The sequence below is a fragment of the Natrix helvetica genome (genome assembly GCF_964273705.1).
Source record: "Natrix helvetica genome assembly, chromosome: 3".
Lineage (NCBI taxonomy): Eukaryota > Metazoa > Chordata > Lepidosauria > Squamata > Natricidae > Natrix > Natrix helvetica.
In genome coordinates this window covers 490,370-510,211 of record NC_138549.1, presented here as the reverse complement: position 1 = coordinate 510,211, position 19,842 = coordinate 490,370, and the positions used below count along the sequence as shown (strand labels likewise).

Here is a 19,842-nt window from a genome sequence, read left to right as displayed (position 1 = left end):
CTCCTTCTCTGCCTTTTTCATCTGCTCAGAACACTCTCCTGGTCCATCTCAGCAAGGGGGCTTAATAGGAAGACCACCCCTCTTTGAGATCAATGGGTCTACCCAATTTCTGCAGCCCTCGGTGAAGTTCCAGGTACCCTAACAAGACAGGTTCCCATTTGTGGATAAAATTAGTCCAAAAATAATAATAATTCTGCTATTTTTTTCCTGAGAGATCAATTTTTGCATCTCCTCCCTAGAGACCAGTAGCTAGCCAGCTTTGGCTCCCACGGAAAAGCTAAGCAGGAGTGAAGCTCCCTCTTTTTCTCTGGGGTTTCTTCCTGAAGCTTTAGTCTTTCTCGCCCCCCCCCCCCCCAATAGCTTTGTCCTGAGATTCTATTCAGAGGTGGCCAGTGGGGCATCTCAGAGGGGTCTGGCCTTGGCCAAGCACTTCCGTTCTGCTGCCCAGAGGTCTGCAGGTGGACACCAGCCTCAACCTAAGGGAGACCCCAGGGATTTCCACAGAATAACCTTCCTCTTTACCTGCACACTGACTCTGGTTGCTGGCTGTGGAGGCTTCTAATGGGTCCATTCAGATCGCTGGGATTTGGCTGCGTCAAACGTCTCTAAAGTCTTCTATAGGGAGCCAGAATCCTCTCCTTGCCACAGGGGCGCATCATGTAGCCTCACCAAAGGCCTCCAAATGAAAGCGGCCACCGCGTAGCACGCATGACCTTTGCCCCCTGAAGGCTGCAATTCTGGGCTGGTTTCTGAAAAGTGGTCAGGATTTCCCCACCCAGCAATTCCAGAGAAATCCTTAGGAATCCCTCCTCCACCAGGATGATTCAGGATCCTTTCCCTTTCTCTTCTGCTGCCATGGTGTGTGTGGGTGGGGAGGGGGCTGGAAGGCCTGTCATTCACCTTGATGGGTGGAAAGCCCCCTGGGGGATCCCGGAAGCCTCAGCATTGCTTCCCTTCACTCCATCTTTCCTTCTGGGGGAGTTTTCCTCTTCCAAAGAGTCTTGAACCTGCAGGGGCCTTTGGACCACGGTTCCTCTTTTCCCCAAATAAGCCCCCGTCAGGTAACCCAGCGTTTCTCAGCCTTGGCGGCTTTAGGATGGGGGATGGGGGGGGGCTCTCAACAACCACAGAGCTCCTGGGGAATTCTAGGAGCTGCGGTCGGGAAGGCTGTCAGGTGCCCGAAAGGGGCCTTGCGGAGGGAAGCCGGGCTGCCCGGAGCCCTGGAGAGGATTTCCTTCCTGGCTCTAAATGGAAAGGAAGGCGCCCTGCCTCCCGCGTCCCCCCAGCAGCGCCGGCCACCGCCAGCGGCTCTTCCAGTGACCGGAGCCCGGGGCTGCTGGGGGGACGGACGGCTGGTGAAGACCCTCCGTGGCCCTTAGCGGGGCTTTGGCAGCGGGAGCCCCCGGACAGCTACAACTCCCAGGCTCCCTCCAGCCGCTCCGTGGCTCGCCCTCGCAGGCCGGTCGCCCCAAGCCAGCCCTGCGCCTCCTTAGCCGTCGGAGGGCGCGGAGTGCAACCCCCGACCTCTCCCGGCCCCCACTGGGGATCCGCTCCGCCTTCCCTTCCCAGAGGAGGCGCGCAGGGAGCCCCGAGGCGGCACTTGCCCGGCGGGAGATGAGGGAGGGGGCTGCAGCGCTGCTCCCCGCCGGGCCTCCCCCCGCTCCGTCCCTGGTCGCTGCGGCAGCGTGGGGACGGACGGACGGACGGACGGCAGAGGCAGGCAAGGAGCCCCCGAAGTTCAAGGCGGCCGCCGGGACAGCAGCGCCAGCAGAAGCCGGGGGGGGGGCAAGGGGGGAGGCATCGGGCCGGCTCCTCAGCCGTCGGGGGAAGGCGGGCGGGAGGGCGGGCGAGGGGGGGGGGGTTGCTGCCTTCCCGCCCCTTCGGAGGCAGGAGGGTCCTGGTGGAGGCAGCCGCCCCGGCCTCCTTCCCCGCCCCCCGAAGCCCCCTCCCCCGGGCCCCCAGCCTCTATAGAGGCCGTCCGGGCGGAGGGCCGTCCAGAGAGGGTCTCCTCGCCTGGCCACGCACAGCCCAGCTCCGCCATGGACCGCCGCCCGCTCGCCCTCCTGCTGCTGCTGCTGCTCGCCGCCCTGCACGGCACCCGCGGTGAGTGCCCGCCGGAGCCCCCGCGCCGCTCCCGCCACCCACGGCCGCCTCCCCGCCACGCGCCGCGGCTGCTTCGGGGCTCTCGGGGACCGGCCTCCCCCGGGCAGGGACTGCCGCGGCTGCTTAGGCGGGGTGGGGTGGGAAGGCTTGGCGCCGCGGGGGGAATGGGAGGCGGGCGGGGAGGGAGCCGCGCGAAGTGGGCCGAGAAGCGGCTGGACACTTTTCCGCTGCGGCGATCCCCGAAGGGGCAGCGGGCGAGGGAAGAGCTGGAGCCGGGCCGGTGGCGCTCTTCCGCGCGTTGGCTGAGCCCGCAGGGGGAGCCCGGGGTGTGTGTCAGCCGCTGGACTCCGCATTGCTCCGGCGGGGACTGCTGAGCGCCGAAGTGGGCAGAAAGTGCCTGGCCGGGCTCCCCCCTCCTCTAGCTGGGCCCCGGGTGGAGAGAGCCGCTTGGCCTGCCGGTGCTTTGGCCTCTGAGGGGCTCCTGCCTTTCCGGCTTTCCCCTTATTCTGCCCAGAAAGCTCCGCCACAGCCCCCCCCCCATCCCCTGAGGAAAGAGGGTTGAGGATGCAGAGGAAGGGGCTTTCGGTCCCTTCTCTCGCAAGCCCGTCTGGGGGCTGCCGGCATCAGGCAGAGGCCCCGAGGGCCCTGGGAAGACTTGGCATCTTTGCTCTGGAAGCCTTCGGCGCTTCTGCTGCGGGGTGCAGGGGCTCCCTGCTGTGTGTGTGTGTGAGACCGGGCTCCCCTTTCAGAAAGGGTGGGAGCTCTCTGCCTCCCGCTCCCCTCCAGAGAGCTTCCTTCTGGGTCTGGGCTTGGATGGAGACCTCTTTTGGGTGGTGGTGGGTCTTCGGGTCGGGAGCTCTGGCACTTGAGAGTCAAGGAGGCCCCTTGGACGCTTCTCAGAGGGGCTTCCCCTTCCTTTCTATCCAGGGAACATTTTCTCCCTTTTCCTTTCCCTCGGCTCTGTTTTTACTCCTTTCCCCCTCACTCTGGAGGATTCCTGCTTCCAGGGGAGGGTCTTCCAGGGGTCCCAGTCAAAGGTGGTTCAGCCCTCCAGCTGAGATCCATGTTCATTTCTGAAATACGGTGACCGGCTTCACTCAGGAGGCTCTTGGGAGGAATTTCACTCCACACCTGCACACAAGATACCCAACTTTTCTTTGCATTTCTTGCTCTGAATGGCAGTCTCGGGATGAAGTTATTTCGAAGCTGCCAGCTGTCTCCTTCCCACACCCTCCTCCTCCTCCTCCTCCTCCTCCTACATTATTCCACAGGGATTTTGCATGGGTGCCCTCAGGAAACGCCACCGATGTGGCAGGGGCACAGCTTGAGAGCCAGCTCCGACCTACAAAAAGGGGGGAGGGACTTGTTTAGAGTTTTAGGAGAAAACAGGGCAAATCAGATTTAATGTTAATGTGGAGGATCAATCAGTTCTGGATTTTAGACCCACCCTTTGTAGAAGATAGATGAGAAAGCTCCTTCCTTTACCTTTTTTACCTTTTATTTCGATTTTTATACCGCCCCCTCTCCCCAAAGGGACTCGGGGCGGTGTACAGTCAAGTGAAATAGATAAAATAGACTACAAACATGGAAACATAAAAACATAGAAGAGGAGGCAATACCTGGCCTTCCACTTTTTAATTGCGGAGAGGAAGAAGCAGGGAAGAGGACACTCTCACTCCCGGCGCTTCCTCTAGAGGGGCTCACTTGGGCGGGGGGTCGCTTGTGCCTCCCCTTCTCACAAAGGTAGGATAAAAAGCGCAGGATTGAAAAACAGAGGCGTAATATTCTTTGGTCTGCAGATGGTTTGCATCATAAAACCACCTTTAAAAATGATTCCACTTTCAATGTTATGTTATATGTGACAAATATATAATGCTAATACTGAATTGATTTTAATGTCCTTTTGGCTGAATGTGGCTGCAGAACCACAACGTCTTACTCCAGAGAGGAACATTTAGTCCTGTTCCCTGAATTATTCTGCACCTCCAGCCTCTACTGGCTACGGAGGAGAGAGAAACCCTCCAGCGTTGTGTGCCGTGCTTCAGTAAGATTCCCAAGAATGTGTCTCTGGATGTGCAGAAGATGCAGAAGCCACAACTGTGTAATCCTGCAAATAGACACAGACCTGCTTTAATAGGTCGCACACAGATAGAGCATTTCACACCTCCCTCTCCCCCCCCCTCGTTCCCGTCCCTCTTTCCCTTCCCTCTTGTGAAGGCCTGATTAACTTTGTAATCTGCAAAATTAGGAATCCTGATTGCACAGGATTTCCAACCCAGCGGAGGCTATAATTATGATTAAGTTGCATGAGCTTACATCCTTAATTTTAGACTTTCCCTAACAATGGATGAGCCATGCTTCTCTAGGCATACTTTTTTCCAAAGGAGCTTTTCTTTTCATTAGGAAATTAGGCATTAGGAAAAATAGCTGAATAATAATCTATCAGTAAGAAAAGAGGACTAAATACGGCTGCTTCTTGTTACGTTAATTAATTAATCCAAATTTTTTTTCTGAAGAGTTCATCTTGAACGGATCTGGCATGGTGCTTGTGGAAAAGACTTTGCATAACTATAAAGGGGGAGCGCTTTTTAGGAAAGGTGCAAGTAAGATTTGTATAAATTTTGGCACTCCAGAGAGCTGCGCTTCTCTCAACCTCCGCAACTTTTAATATCTGTGGACTTCTGCCTCCAGAATTCTGAGAGTTGAGCTCCACAGATCTTGATGTTGCTAAGGTTGAAAGAAGCTGGGCTCTAGGGCATCCCATTATTTTCTATCTGCAGCCCACCTCATGTATCGGAAGGCTAAATTCTTCCATGTTTTGAAAATTGTTTGCATGTCTCAAAGTTGCATTAAAGAACAAACTGAGAGGATACATTTTTTTCAACCTGGACGGACAATCAGTGCTTCTCTATGGTTTAAAAAATAATTCAGTTTGGAGATGAATCCAGTGCACCCCTTCTTTTCATTCCTTGTGCTGCTCCTCTTAAGGCCAGGGGGGGGGGCAGATGGCTCAGAGAGCCTTGTGTGGGGGGGGGGAGGGGGGAGGAGGGGGGAGGCAGAAAGGGCATTGGGTAAAACCAGCCCTCCATGCCTGCTCCAAGAGTTCCCCAGGGACCTTCACACCCAGACCAAGGGCGGGTCCCCCGCATTAGCCAAATCACGAAGGTTTAATGTAAAATGTTAGGTTGGATATCCTCAGTTATTGGCTATTAAAGTTTTAAACTCCTTGCACTATTAACATGTTCAAATAGATTAATCCCAAGGAAATAGATGCAGGGACTAAGGACTAGAAGGGGTTAAACCCACAGCAGCCTGGCAGGGTTGGAGTCAAAAAAAGCTAAAGCTCAGAAGAGGTAAGGAATTTTTTGGAGGGTGCTGTAAGAAAGGTATAGAAGGGGAGGGAAATAAAAATGAGGAAAGGCAAAATTGTTTGAACACTTCGTTTGCATTGCCTGAATTTCTTTTCCTTTCCTGGCGTGATTGAAGGAAGGCAAAGAGAGCTGCAATCGATCAAAGCACTGCAAGAGTCCACATTTAGCAAATTCAACTCTCCAAACCAAGAAAGATTATTTATTTGCAGCCCAGGGCAGCACATTTACCACTCCCTCCTCTCCCGTCCTTATAACCCTGCAAGGTAGGTTGGGCCAACAGCTACAAGCTGTAAGTAACCGTTGAGCCTCCACGGGTGACAAGACCCTGGGTGTCCTTGCTGAAGAGCAGCTCCTTTGCCTTCCCCCGCTGGCTGATACCAGGTGAGGGCTGGTCCTTTGCTCCCTTTAAGCAGCTCGCCATTGGAGGAAAGCAGAAGGTTGCTTATCAAATTTGCAGAGGATTGCAAGCTGGAGGGGAACGTTTAATACCTGGGGGGGGGGGGGAAGGAATCGCAATTCCAAATGACCTTGGCAAGCTCCAGCATTGGGGCAAATCCAAGAGGCCTGATTTGCAACATTTGTTTTTGATTGGGGAGACCTAATAATTCCTCTGAAGTCCCTGCTTGAATTACACCACGTGGGTCCCCTGTCCTGCTTGTCCTGTTTCACCACAAAACAGCCCCCTCCCTTGCATAGGTCAGCCTTTTAGAAAGCGGCTGATCTCTTTCTTGCAATCGAGACCCTCCCAGGCTCTTTCATCCCCCAGGGGGGCTTTTGCAAACCTGCTTCACGGAAGGACGGAGGGACCCTGTTTCCCTTTGAAAGAGCGGCCCCCACATCCCCAGGGCCATTGACAATGGCATGGCGGCTCTCTTCACCTGATTTGGGCCAGCAGCACCCCTGTTCGTATAGTCCAACGTTGCATCATCGGCCTTTTAAACCCCACCACGCCCCTTGCTCACGGGGAAAGTTTAAAGGAGAGTTATCAGGATGTTAAAAAGGTTTTTGGAAACCAAGGCCAAGGCTCCATGTTTCTGTCTCTGGTTTGATCTCCTCCTCCCCCACCTCCTCTTTTGGAAAAACAATGAGGTCAGAAAATGTCCTTCCAGACAAAATCTATTGTGCATTTTATAAGATATCTTTCTAATAAACGTACTGCGCCCCCTTTAATACATATTCCAGCCCCCCTTGCGCAATCCTTCATAGGCATCCAGTACAGCCCATAAGGAAGTGACCTGTTTGAAGACAACCTGATCCGAACAATCCAAGTTGTGTTATTTATGCAATGACACGATGCCACACGCTTCTCCATCCCACGCCTGTGGCTTTGTTTGTGGGTCGCAGCCAGCTACTTCTCACATTGTAGCAGCTTCTTTTACGTAGCAACAGGCTGCCTGCCCTGTAGATAAGGAGGGGCTGCTTGCAAACTCTGCAGTCTCTCGCATTCTGGGTTGCCACATATACTCTCTATTGCTTCTGTGTTTCTCTTTTATCATATGTTGCATTATGGCCAAGACTTTCTCTTCACTTGGGCTCCTTTGTGCTGCTGGTAGCTTTGGGCTCTCCTAAGGAATTCCTTCCTTTGACCTTAAAACGAGCCAGGTTTTCTGACTGATAAGGGTGGGTGGGAGGAACCGGTTATCTGCTGCTTCTGCCACGAGGCAGCCGGGAGGAAGATACTTCCAAAGCTTGTAGCAGTGAAGGAGCAGCTCCTAAGGATTCCTTGTTCAAAGAAACCGACTTGTAAGAGTATCCATCCTATCTTTGATGGTGATTTCTGAAGCAGAAGTTGGGACCATCAGGCTTCCTCTGCCAGTGCTGGGAGGGGGGAGGGGGGAGAAAGGGGGTGAAAACTTCAAACGTTCACAGCTGCCCCGAAAACTAATTGGCGGTGAGGCTGAACCGTTCTCTACCTGCAGCCCAGTTTGCAGTAATTGCCGCCCCCCCCCTAAGATTTGTGGTTGCAAGCTTGAAGGGTCCTTCCCAGCCCTCCCCTCCCCTCTCTTGGCCCTTCCTCCCTGCCCAGGAGGCTCTGCATAGGTGGGGAGGGGGGTGTTGCATTGAGATTTCTTTCTTGTCTGCCTTCTCATGCGGCCCCGGGGTCAAATTATTTAGCAGGAATAACACTGGGGAGGCCAAGTGCCTTTCAGCTGCCCCCTTTATCTTGGGTAATTGCCGCCAGTCACTCGGACAATTAGTTGGCTCCTTTTAAAAAATCCGCTAATGCCTGTTCCAGGTTCTCTCTCCACTTTTGTCTCCTAAAAACCACCAACAAGAATGAAGGGCTGGGATTATCTGTGCCCATCAGGCAGGGTACCTGAGGCCTCTCCTTTCTTCTGCCCTGCAGGGAAACCCATCAGCCTGACTTACCGCTGCCCTTGCAGGTATTTTGAGAGCCACGTGTCCAAGTCCCAGATCAAGCACCTGAAGATCTTGACCGTCCCTGGATGCCCCCTTCAGGTCATGTAAGTGTCTCCTTCGCACCTGGGATGCCGGTTGGAAGCTCCTCCGAAGGCCAGCGCTCGCTCGCTCGCTCTGCCTAGAGTTTGAGATACGGTGTTTAATTAGTCTGCAATAAAAGATGTAAACTAATATCTGAGTGGAAAAGTAGGTCAGTTTTCATTCTAGACCTGATTAGCACGTTCTCCTCCTCCTCCCGCCAGCTATTGTGAAATTTGAGGTCATTCTGTTTATTTTCAGTGGTGTTTATGATTTAAAAACATTACTATTGGTATGATTTTTATTTTGGGTTGCAGTGTTTTTAGGAAACGTGATTTTAATCTAGCTGGAAAAGAGAATGGTGTTAAGTCTAGAAAAACAGTCTTTGTCTTTGAAATGGCGGAAGCAGAGACTGAGATTTGGAGTGAGTTCAGCGGTCCACTTTTTTAAAAAAAGACCCCGAATCCTCCTGCTTTTTATGAAGCTCCAATGAAATCTTCCTGAATGTAAACAGAAACAATTATCAGAAAAGGGACAGGAGAAGTTTTTCTGCCCTCTTGTGGCTCCTTGGCATAAATGCTTTATGTTGTCTAGAAATTTAGGTTTAATTCAAGAAGTTGATTAAAAGAACTGCATGGGAAAATTATAGTCTTGGTAATGGCCAATAATGGCTCAATTGCTGTCGCTGTTCCAGTAAAAATTTTGTCTTTTATTTTGCATGCGTTTTTCCCTTGTGAATAATGATAAGCGTTTGTGGTTAACATCTGTAATATTTCCTCTCTTTTGCTTTTTTTCTCTTTTTTTCTCTATTTACTGTAAAAACAGAGTAAACTATGTTTCTCTGATCTAGCTAGTTTACAGGTTAATCCTTGGTAATATCAGTTGAATTCTTCATTTGTGCTTCAAGGTGTATTTTATATGAAACAGATTTTTTTTAAGAAAAAAAAAGAACAAGAAACAGACTTGATGGAGGCAAATTAGAATGCAGCCTTCAGAATCTGATTTCATGATCTCGATGGTGCCTGGTAGCCCCATTTTTCTTACAACCGTTGCCTGCTCCGGTGGGCAAATCTTTCTATTTTTGGAGGCCCCCAGGAAGAGTCTGAAGGCTTGTTTTCTATTAGCTTTTATCTTGTGGGTTCTTGAGTCAATTGTATTTGCTGCTATTTTCTATTTTATTGTATTTTGCTGTTTATATTTTGATTTTGTTTTATTTTTCATTTATAATTCTCCTTTTGTAAACTATCCTGGGTTTTCAGGAAAATAAAAATGATGCAGCTATAAAAACAAATCCATAAGTACTTGCATCTGTTCGGTGAAGTGTTTTACGCCTCGGCCGCAAGTTATAATTTATGGATGGTTTAGGCTAGGGGTTTCTCAACTTTGGTGAATTTTAGGTGGGTGGACTTACTACAGGCCTACTACAGCTGGCCGGGGAATTCTGGGAGTTGAAGTCCATGCATGTTAAGTGACATGGTTGAGAAGCCCTAGTTTAGGCCATGAGATGCAGCAGACTTTTTCAACCCTGGCAACTTTAAGATGTGTTTAGGACTCCCAGAATTCCCCAGCCGGCACCTTAAAGTTAGCAAACACTGAGTTACAAATTCAGAAAATGACATTTTCTAGCTCAGATTAGCCTCTCGATTCAATTTAGCCTCTAATTGTGATTTCGAAATCCGAGCCCCTGCCTCCCATCGACTCTTAATTGGAAATAAGGCATTACTTACGTTTTGTTTACCGGTTTGACAGGACTGGATCACGTTGTCAGGAGTAGCCATTTTTTTCTGAGCAGATTAATTCTTCCAATATGCTAAGTTCTGGTTTTGTTCTTCTTTTACGAAGGAAATTGTAAATTTTGTTTGGCAGATTTAATGGCAGAATGGATCAAAATTGGCAAACATGTTTGAAAGAACCCGGCCTCCTAAGTTTCACCTCAGATTTCCTGTTTTCAGGGTTTTAAAATAGCGGTGTTTGTGGGGAAGAGGCCCGAGCCTAAAAAGCGGCACCGTTTGTGGTGGTGTCTGCAGGGACCCCAGAAGTCGCAGAGGTTGGAACAGGATAAGGGCTTGGTGATTGATGCGGTGCAAAGGGGGTAGCAGGCAAAGAAGGGCAGAGATCACTAAGATGGTCCTAAGGAGTTTTTGTTCCCACGGATCAAAAGAGGCAAAGTTCACCGGCGGTGGTGGTGGTGGTGGGGAACTGCTGCTTTTAATCTATTGGGCCTAGCTTGGTATCTGCAGAGCCACCAGCCTCCGGGTGCCAGTTGCCCATCCAGTTTGCCTGGGTGATAAGGGCAGCCCCCCTCCACAGTCTTCCAGAGGGCACTCAATGCTCTCAGCTCTGGCGGAATCAGTTCTGATGGTGGAGAAGTAGAAAAGTTGTTCTCGGGGGCTGGGTTTGTCCTTGAGGCGGGATGGGCTTTGTGGCTTTATGCCCTTTGTACTCTAGACCTTCCTTCCCAACCACTTGTTTAGCGATTGTTCAGATTTACGACTTGTGAATGGCCTGGCCATAGCATCATCCCCATGGATACTCATGATTTGGGCACGGGGGGGGGGGGACTTTGATGCTGGTCTCCTCTCCTTCCACCCTTCCCAGCAGGAGAGTTGAGCAAAGTAGGATCCCCTGAGCCCAGTCATCCGTGTCTCAAACGAGAACTCTTTCAGTTGACTTGTTCAACAACCCATTTGTTTACTTTGGTGGCCGCCTGTGGCATTACCAGGAATCTTCTCCAACTCCAAAGTTCAGAAGCGTGAGCTTTCTTGCTATCCTGCTTCTATCCCGGGCCTTCAAAATGCAGAAGAAGTCATCTCCTTTATCCTCATTATCCTTTCCCCTTAAAACATCCCTCTAATATAAACAAGATAAAGCGTTAAAACTACACAGGAAGAGGGGGCAAAACCTTACATGCTTCCCTTATGCTAAGCAGAGCCACAGTTTATTTATAAGAATAGTTGTGTATTTGAAGAAAAATTAAAATTAGTCATAAGTACTTCAACTCGGGTGATTTTATAGAGAAGCTTTATAATTAACTTCTTTCTATTCTACTATCAAATCTGGTTGAAATGAAGCAAAAGTACACTTTCTTGGAAAAGAGTAAAATATGTGAAAATGAAATGTTTCATATTTGCATTTTCAACGGGTAGGTTTTGGAAATTGATTTTTATTCCGCTTACATTGTTTATAAAGCGAAGTCTGCCTGAGAACTTGGATTGCTAAATAGAAAAGATTAAGAAAGACAGATTAATTACGTTAATGAAACGTTTTCCTGCAGCGTAACGAAGCACTCATTATAGAGTGTAGGACTTAAGACAAAAAGCACTTTCGGACTTCCCTTATCAGTTCACTGCTGAGACACAGTCTGTAGATTGAACCACCTACATGTATCAGAATTTGGGATATTTCCTGTGATGAGGAAACCAGCAGATTCTGGGTGAAATTTTCATTAAAAATAGCCTTTTCTGGGGAAGGGCTTCAGCAAATGTCAGAAAAGCCCTTTCGTTCTACACCTCCACTCCTCTAGACGTGCTTGCCTGTTAAAGATGGTTTGGTGCAAATGAAGGAGTTCAGACAAGCAATTCCCTTTGCTTGATCATTCGCTGACTCTCAGGCTCTTCTCCCATTGCAGAGTTGCTGAATATCGTTGCTGTCAGAGAGGACAAAATGTTGTTGAGTTTGTTCTTTCAGTTCACCTCCAAAATGTATGATAATTTGAGATCCCTTCTCCGGCGTTTTCTGCTTAGCAGCTAGAAGTGTCACTCACAAAACTATGCCCTATATTGTTCTTCGCTCTGTGTAAGGAGATTTTTTTGTTTTGTTTTCATAGAGAGGTTGGAAGAGGTTCAAAATTTCCCAAATTGGCCAAATGAAAATAAAAACAGTGTAACTTACCGCACGCCTTCCGAAGGCAACTCAAAAGCTTTGGAGGCATTTAACTTCAGGCCACCGTGACCTTGGTTTGAAGGTGGCCCAGCTATCGCTCAAGTAGACTGCTTTGTGTCAATTTGTGGTAATAGCCACAAATGTTTTTAATGGTTTTAATTTCACCATAATAATGCAAAACTTTCTTTCATTGTGTAATGTTATAAGGAGCAGATGTCTTTATTGTCCCTTGTCACAAACGCTGGAGTAGCAAATTCTGGTTTGGCTTATGTACGTGAGTTTATTTTCTATTCTCTCTCTTTTCCCCCCCTCTCCTCTATTTTTCGGCAGCGCGAGACTGAAAAACAGCAGTAAGCAGATCTGCATCGACTCCAAGTTAAAGTGGATTCAGGAGTACCTGGAGAAATACTTTCAAAAGTAAGCCGCGACCCTAAAGGACTCACCACAAAACCACCCTGGGGGAAACTGAGACGGGCGGAGGCTGAGGCCTTGGTTTCAGCTCAGCTTTTGGAGGCTGCTTCACGTCTGTCACCAAGAGAGATTCCCAGTTTTTGGGCCAAAAGAGATAAGACTCAGGTGGACCAGGTGACAAGGTGCCCGTCAGTTACCCCACAGTAGTTCCCACAAGTGGAGGACTTGTGAATGTCAGGTTCACAAGATTTCCTGGACCTTTTGTACATTCTTCTGAAGTTGCCCCAGAGCCAGTTTTTGGAAGCTCTTTATTCCTGTGCTCCTGGATCTGTTCAGATGGTCTCTGCTTATATATGTTTTTTTTCCAGGCTTTTCATTTTGAGCAGTTCAAGGAAGACGTTGACCCCAGACACAGCGAGGGTAGCCTCTTGGCAGCAATCTTATACATGTGAATGTTTTTACTGGAACTATAGGGTCTTTGTAGACGCTGGGCTTCCAAGAGTTGGCCCCCATAGCTGTCCTTGCCGAACTGAGCCTTTGAATTTCCCCCCATGCACCCTGGAGATCTATTTTTCCTCTCTGCTTAAGGCCACATTTCAAGCCAAGCCCAAGTAAGATCCTCTCCTGCTCTCTGTCCAATGTTCTACGTCTGCCTTGCAGCCATTTAACTCAGCTGCTTCAAGGCGTCCTTGCTCACAGGTGGCCAGGTGTAATGCGAATATCTAAATCTATATTAATGTAGCAGCCTATCTACTTTTCACTTGCTCTAACAGTGTACTGCATATATTATGTACTGTACATGCAAAAAAATGGCTAGCTTAATACTATAAAAGCCCTACTGTATATGGGAATTTATTAAAAAATGCTTTTTAAATAATAAAAATTATGCTCTTTTTAGATGGGATGTTGTCAGTTGTTTCATCTTCTCAGCTTTCTTCTTTCTGTTAACTGGGCTGTTGCAAGGATGCAGTTTTGGGAAGTTCAAGACTTATTTTGAAGTCTTGAGGGTTCCTGCTAAAATATCAGCTCATTGCTCACTAATCTCTTTTGCCTGTTTCCTTCCGTCTTTTCCATGCTGTGGGTGCAGGGTGCCAAGAATACAGATTCAGCCACCCACAACTAGGTGAAAGCGCCACAGTCGGTTCTTGATCATGCTAAACCATTTAAGTTGTGTTATTAAATAGCTGCATAATGGATGAAGGTTGTTTTGGGGGTGACCAGTTTCCATTTTAATTTGTCGTCCCGTGGATCCTGGAGGGCTGGAAGTGACCTGGGGAGTCTCCTAATCTACGCCCTTTGCACCACCCCAAATCCCGTTAACCCATAGCAGTACCCCTGTTACCCCAAATAATGCAGACGGCACACATGAACTGCGGCCGATTCCACACACCGGGTGACCCGTACGGTGGCTGAGAGGGGAAGATGGTTTCACCTCCCCTGCTCCACAGTCTCAGCCGCTTTGTCCTGCTGCTCAGAGCAACAGGGGATTGCCAACCTTTCCTACACCTGCCTCCCAGTTGGCCTCGTAGCTGTGGCTACTGCTGTTGTTCAGTTGGAGCTGCCAATAAACCTCTGCAAATCCTGAAAACGTTGGGACTGAAGCTTTTCCCAAGAGACTTTGTGGTCAGTGCCAGGAGCCCTTTGTGAAGCTGTGATTCCAACAGGGTGACAGCAGGACTCTGGTGGGTGCTTAACACCTCCCCCCCCCCTAAGTCTTTTCATGCTCCAAAAAGTCCCATTAAAAACAGCCACATTGAATGACAGCAGGCGTAAGGCAGAGGCGGTGGCAGAAAGAAAGGGGCAACTGCTCAAACCTTTGGCTCGGCTTCTGAACATTTTAGGACTGAATTAGAATCCCAGATAAGAGTTATCACTGCACCTGCTGACTCCGATGTGTTTTTCCCCCCCTCTCTGCTTCCAAGTTATCCTTGTGATCCAGTTGGCAGCCTCTGGGGCTGCACTGATTTCAACAGGGGCCCCAACGGCCCAGGAGGGCCAGGGTATCTGTTTCGCCTCCATTATTACATATCCCAGGGTTCAAAATAAAGATCACAAGAGAGCCATGCCTGGAAAAATGCAAAAAGGTCAGCTGCGTATTTCAAAATAACGTTAATAACGATCTACAAAGCCAGTTAAGGAAGCCCTTGGCCTGGCAAGTCTCAGAGAGGTGAATGGGATTGCACCAAGATCAACAGGTTTTGGCTAGTTAATGTCAAGGGGACTTTGCTGCTCAGGACAATGTGCTTTCTTCTCAGACAGTCGTGGGTTAAAAATCCAAGTAAATCACATACGTGCTTGTTGCCCCTGAATGCAGGAAGAGAAGGTGTGGTTGTGCTTTTTGGGGGTATTACGTTAAGATTCTTTGGCTGCCATTAAATTAGCTTCCCGTGGTTCCTCTACTGTTATTCTGTATATTGTGAAGAGCTCTGCTGGCGCAGTGGCTGGAATGCAGGATGGCAGCCTGACTCTGCCCGCAGCCAGCAGTTCGATCCTAACCGGCTCAAGGTTGACTCAGCCTTCCATCCATCCTTCCCAGGTGGGTAAAATGAGGACCCAGATTGTTGGGGGCAACAGCCGGACTCTGTAAGCCGCTTAGAGAGGGCTGTAAAAGCACCGCAAAGCGGTATGTGCGTCTAAGTGCTGTTGCTATTCTTCACCTTTGTATACATTGCACCACAAACCCCCCTTGTTAAGTGAGAAAGCAGCGCCGGCAATAAAAGGGAATCCAAGCTGAGGCGAAGCCCTCCTGAGGTGGCTCCCCTTGAGCCTGGCAGCCCTTCCCCTGGCACAGGAACCGGGAGGCTCAGGCAAAGGGCAAATGGCTGTCCTGTGTCACTCCGTGGGAGGAAGGTCCCAGGTGAGCCGTGCCGATAGGAGGGCTTCCAGAAAGCCTCTAGGCAGGCAGAGTGGGGTCCCTGCCCAGAAACTCTCCTCTCCTCTCCTCTCCGCAGTTTCTTCTCTTTGCTTCAGGAGCCTCTTTCTTCCTCCCTGGAACTTTGTTGCCTTCAACATTGGACTCCCATTGTGTGTGTGTGTGTGTGGAAGGGGGGGGGAGGAGGTTAGGCAGGCAAGCACTCCTGTTTTAATGACCCAGGATACCACAAAGTCCAAATCCCAACAAAGGAAAAGCTTTGCTTTCCTCACTTAAAATTTTAAAAAAAGGTATGCTTTTATACTTCAGAACTTAAAAATCAGCAAGCGGTATAAATAAAACTTTGGCCACGGTTAGAATTCAGTTCCATGCTATCTTCCCAGAAAGGCCCCTGTTGTTGTGCTGGTTCTCTGTTGTAATTAGATGTCCTGTTAGGCTAGAACTCCTTCCAGGTTTCATTGACAGTTGAAATCACCTCCCAAAATGTAGAAACTTCTTTGAGTTGAGCGCATCTTCTGGTTGGCTTGAAGGACACATCCAGATGGTTTTCTAGATATGGAAGCAGTTTTCTTTTGACTTTTGGGCTGCTACTTTAAGTCCAGTATTCACCCTGGAACCTACAAGAGGTCGAACTCTCCTTATCTTTGTTTTTTGCACCAGACAGGATCAGCCGAGGATCTTCACTTTACCAGATGGGAAGGCATGAAAGACTCTTCGCTTTGATATCGTGCATCATTTTGCCCTCCTGGCGTGCACTGGCCATATTTGCTCGGAGGGGGTCTTCATAGCTAGGTCTGGAAGGTTCCGTAAAGAAGCCCTCCAGTTTGGAAAGGCAGCAGAAAACAACTTAAAATGAATAAGAGGCACACAAAGGCCTTGTCTGTAGAAGTTCCCAACATGTAAAACCAGGTGGAAAAGCTTCTTGAAACATACAGTTTTAAAACAGAGCTTTCTAGCAAGCTAGGTTCATTCAACGGTTAAGCCTCGTTTAAATGTTGAATGACCTGGTTTCTGATTTATATATATATATATATATATATATATATATATATATATATATATATATATATATATATATATATATATATATATATATATATATATATATATATATATATATATATATATATATATATATATATATATATATATATATATATATATATATATATATATGTTTCTGACATATGTATATGTATATATATATATCCGCTAGCTCTTTAATTAGCTGATTTAAGGGTCTTGTGTGAACACAGCCCCTGTGTCCTCCTCTGGAGCGGCCTAAGTTATTCCCAAGCCTAATTCTGATTTTGTACTATGAACACTATTGGAATCGACCTTAGCGAGCAACGGCTTCCTATTTTGTAAGTGGGGTGGCAAGCTGGCTTCCTGCTGATGGGCCCCCCGTGGGCCTGGAGTTGGCATGTTCGTTTTGATAGCTCCAACCTCGTCCCGTGGAGACCTGGCTTACAATACAATACAATACAATAGTAGAGTTGGAAGGGACCTTGGAGGTCTTCTAGTCCAACCCCCTGCCTAGGCAGGAAACCCTATACCGTTCCAGACAAATGGCTATCCAACATCTTCTTAAAGACTTCCAGTGTTGGGGCATTCACAACTTCTGGAGGCAACTTCTGTTCCACTGATTAATTGTTCTAACTGTCAGGAAGTTTCTCCTCAGTTCTAAGTTGCTTCTCTCCTTGATTAGTTTCCACCCATTGCTTCTTGTTCTGTCCTCAGGTGCCTTGGAGAATAGCTTGACTCCTTCTTCTTTGTGGCAACCCCTGAGATATTGGAAGACTGCTATCATGTCTCCCCTAGTCCTTCTTTCTCTTAAGCTAAACATACCCAGTTCCTGCAACCGTTCTTCATATGTTTTAGCCTCCAGTCCCCTAATCATCTTTGTTGCTCTTCTCTGCACTCTTTCTAGAATCTCCACATCTTTTTTACATCGTGGTGACCAGAACTGAATGCAGGATTCCAAGTGTGGCCTTACCAAGGCATTATAAAGTGGTATTAACACTTCACGTGGTCTTGATTCTTGGAGCTTAATGGAGTCCCCTTCTGTTCTTTACCTACAGGAGAGTCAAGATGTAAGCGAGGAGCAGCGCGGCTGCCTGCGGGATGCTTCTCCGTAGGAGCCGGAGACCTCCGTCCCCCACGTAGGAAATGGCTCCGTACGCAGCACCCTCTTCCAGCCACCAGCACCCCCGGTCCTCGGCAGAGGAGAGCCTCTGGGGCTCAGGGCTCCGCGGTGAAGTTCTTGGCGCCCCCCAAGGCTCCACGGTTGCCCCCCGAATTCCTTATTTGCACAGAAACGCCTTGTCTTTGCCAATATTGTCTGATGTAGCAGGGACTGCTTGGTTTTTTCATTTTATTTTTTGTGTCACTAACTTCAAGAGCAGCAACTTGTATGAACAGAGCATTAATCCTCTTCTGCTGTGCAGAATCCGGGCAGTGACCCCTTGAAACGTTTGCATGGGGCAGAAGGAGGGAGGAGGAGGAGGGAGACTTTGGGGAGAATTATTCAAAGGGTGAGTGTGTGTCTGTATGTGTGTGTGTGTGTGTCTGTGTGTGTGATGGCCAACGCTGTCTTATGCTACGGTGGTTTCAGGCAGCGAGGGAGGCCTCCAGGCAGCCAAAAGATAATTTTCAGAGAGTGAGAGAGATGGAAAGGATTTCCGGTCTCCACATTCAGAGTCGGGAGAAGGAGTGCATGGCAGATATTTTTATTTCTTCTCAGGGAACCCTATCTGTGCCGTAAGGGACCAAATTTTATGAATCACAAGCTTAAAAGATTTTTTTGTGATCATTTCTAGGATACTATGAATTATTATAAAGACTTTTACAGGTGAGCCCTGTGGAGTTTTCTCCTGGTCCAAATAGCAGAGCATTTTTTTTTTAGTTGTTGTGGTAAAAAGTAGCTTTGGAAAATCAGACTTTATTACGTTAAATGGAAAACGAGCTGCCTGCCCAGCCATTTCCCTTCCCTTAAAAAGGAAACGCTGCACCTCCTAACGCAATCCGCACCACAGCGAACAGAGAGGTTCTCCCAATCTTTTCTCCCACTTTTAATCACCCAAATAGCAACAACAAATTGCCATCCAGGATACAAGAGTGGAGACTCAGGACTCCGGTGGCCTTTAAATGCAGCTAGAATGCAAAAAGATTTACTTTCTTGTTCAAATTGAAATGCCAAAGATAAACTCCAATTAGTACTAGGTCGCCTGTCTTATTTGGCTTCTTCAAATATATTTTCCCATCTACAAATTCAGTGTACCAAAGACGAGACATAGCAGCTTGTTACTATTGGAAGGATCGTAAGATGTTTTGCTAGTATGGTTTAGTTTTGTGCGTCCCCCTCCTCAAAATAAAAGATGCCATGAGCTTTCAGTAGCTATAATTGGGGGGGGGGGACTGCTATCAAGGCAGCTCCAGATTGCCCAGCAATGACTTAAATCCGTGCTTCTTCCACTTGCAACTTGAAGATCACCGCATTTCATCTCCCAGAATTCCTCAGCCAACATGACTGGCTGGAGAATTCTGGAAGTTGAAGTCCAAAGAGATTAAAGTTGACAAGGTGGAGAAGCAATAACTTAAATAATGGGACGTTGGGAGGGGGTGTATCATTGTGGACTGCTGGGGGTTCAATTATATCTAACACTGCAGGCACACGCGCATCACATACACACAACCTTCTAGTCATATCCATTCCACGCACAATGACATGCTTCCGGATATAATAAGAGTATTCTGCATATTATGCTATGTTCCTAAATACCCTTCGCAAAGTTAAACACTGTTCAACTGAGAGTAATCCAACCTTCCTTCGGATCTTGTAGGATACTATGAATAACAGGAACTTGCTGGGAACTTGTTACCTTTGGAGGCTATGCTACATATTGGGAGTGCTAATTAATACTTCCTATTCTTAATATACGCTTTTACTAAAGAGGAAATGAATTTAACGTTCAAAAACCATTGAGGGACACACACGAGAGTTAGGGTTCAAATTCCAGATGCCCCAAAGATATCTTTGTTTCTCAGTAACCCTATTTTTAAAAAGGCATGGAAACTGCAGGAGGCCAGAGGCTTCAGCAGACCCTTCGAGGAAGTGAAGAACCGGCTGATTGCTGGATGGCCGAAATCACGCAGATTCCACCTGGAGTCTCCCGCCGTGTGTGATGCTTACGAGGGGTTCCTGCTGATGCCCCTCGGCTGCATTCAGGCAGCAGTTCCGAAATCCCTCCGTAAGAAACTAGTTAGCCTTCCTGCCCTGCTGTTGCTTAGGAGAGAGAAAAAGGAGGCATGAGAGAGAAGGGGGGGGGGAGAGAGAGGCTCAGGTGAGGCCCCGTGGCCCATCTCCGCCCCATCTTGAGGCACCCCAGCAAGGACTCCCTAAGAGAAGGCAGCTCTCTCAGCCTGGAGGAAGATCAGATCCGGCCTTGACGCCTGGATCGTTTTCAGGGCAAGCAGTGATTCATGCTATCGTTCTATGGAGGGTCTAGTAGTTAGCAGGCCCACAGGTTTTCCCAAAATAATGTGAAAGACTTTTCATCGTGAAAAGAAAAATGTATTAACTACTTCATGCAACTTTTTTTGTAAATATATATTTTTGCAAAATATGTAAGCACTTGTTAATTTTCTTAATAAAGTTTGTATTCAGTTTTCGGTGTTCTCGCCCTTGAAGTTGTTTACGTCTCTGTGTCAGATCTCTATAGACAAACCTTTCTTCAAAGGATAACGTTACTCTGTTTTTGCTAC

The 19,842-nt window shown here is 48.2% G+C and overlaps 1 protein-coding gene across 1 annotated transcript; it reads left to right on the top strand.

Annotated features, from left to right (window-relative positions):
• Positions 1-1,875: 1,875 nt before the first annotated feature.
• CXCL12 (C-X-C motif chemokine ligand 12) lies at positions 1,876-19,746 on the top strand. Its single transcript, XM_081947615.1, has 4 exons — positions 1,876-2,103; positions 7,822-7,939; positions 12,126-12,212; positions 17,160-19,746. The coding sequence occupies exons 1-4, from the start codon at positions 2,040-2,042 to the stop codon at positions 17,173-17,175; spliced, it is 285 nt and encodes a 94-aa protein (XP_081803741.1). The 5' UTR covers positions 1,876-2,039; the 3' UTR covers positions 17,176-19,746.
• The last annotated feature ends 96 nt before the right edge of the window (positions 19,747-19,842 follow it).

Coding starts and splice junctions, on each gene's coding strand:
- CXCL12 (XM_081947615.1), top strand. CDS start 2,040: ATGGACCGCCGCCCGCTCGCCCTCCTGCTGCTGCTGCTGCTCGCCGCC. Junction 2,104..7,821: donor CGCCCTGCACGGCACCCGCG/GTGAGTGCCCGC, acceptor TCTGCCCTGCAG/GGAAACCCATCAGCCTGACT. Junction 7,940..12,125: donor GGATGCCCCCTTCAGGTCAT/GTAAGTGTCTCC, acceptor ATTTTTCGGCAG/CGCGAGACTGAAAAACAGCA.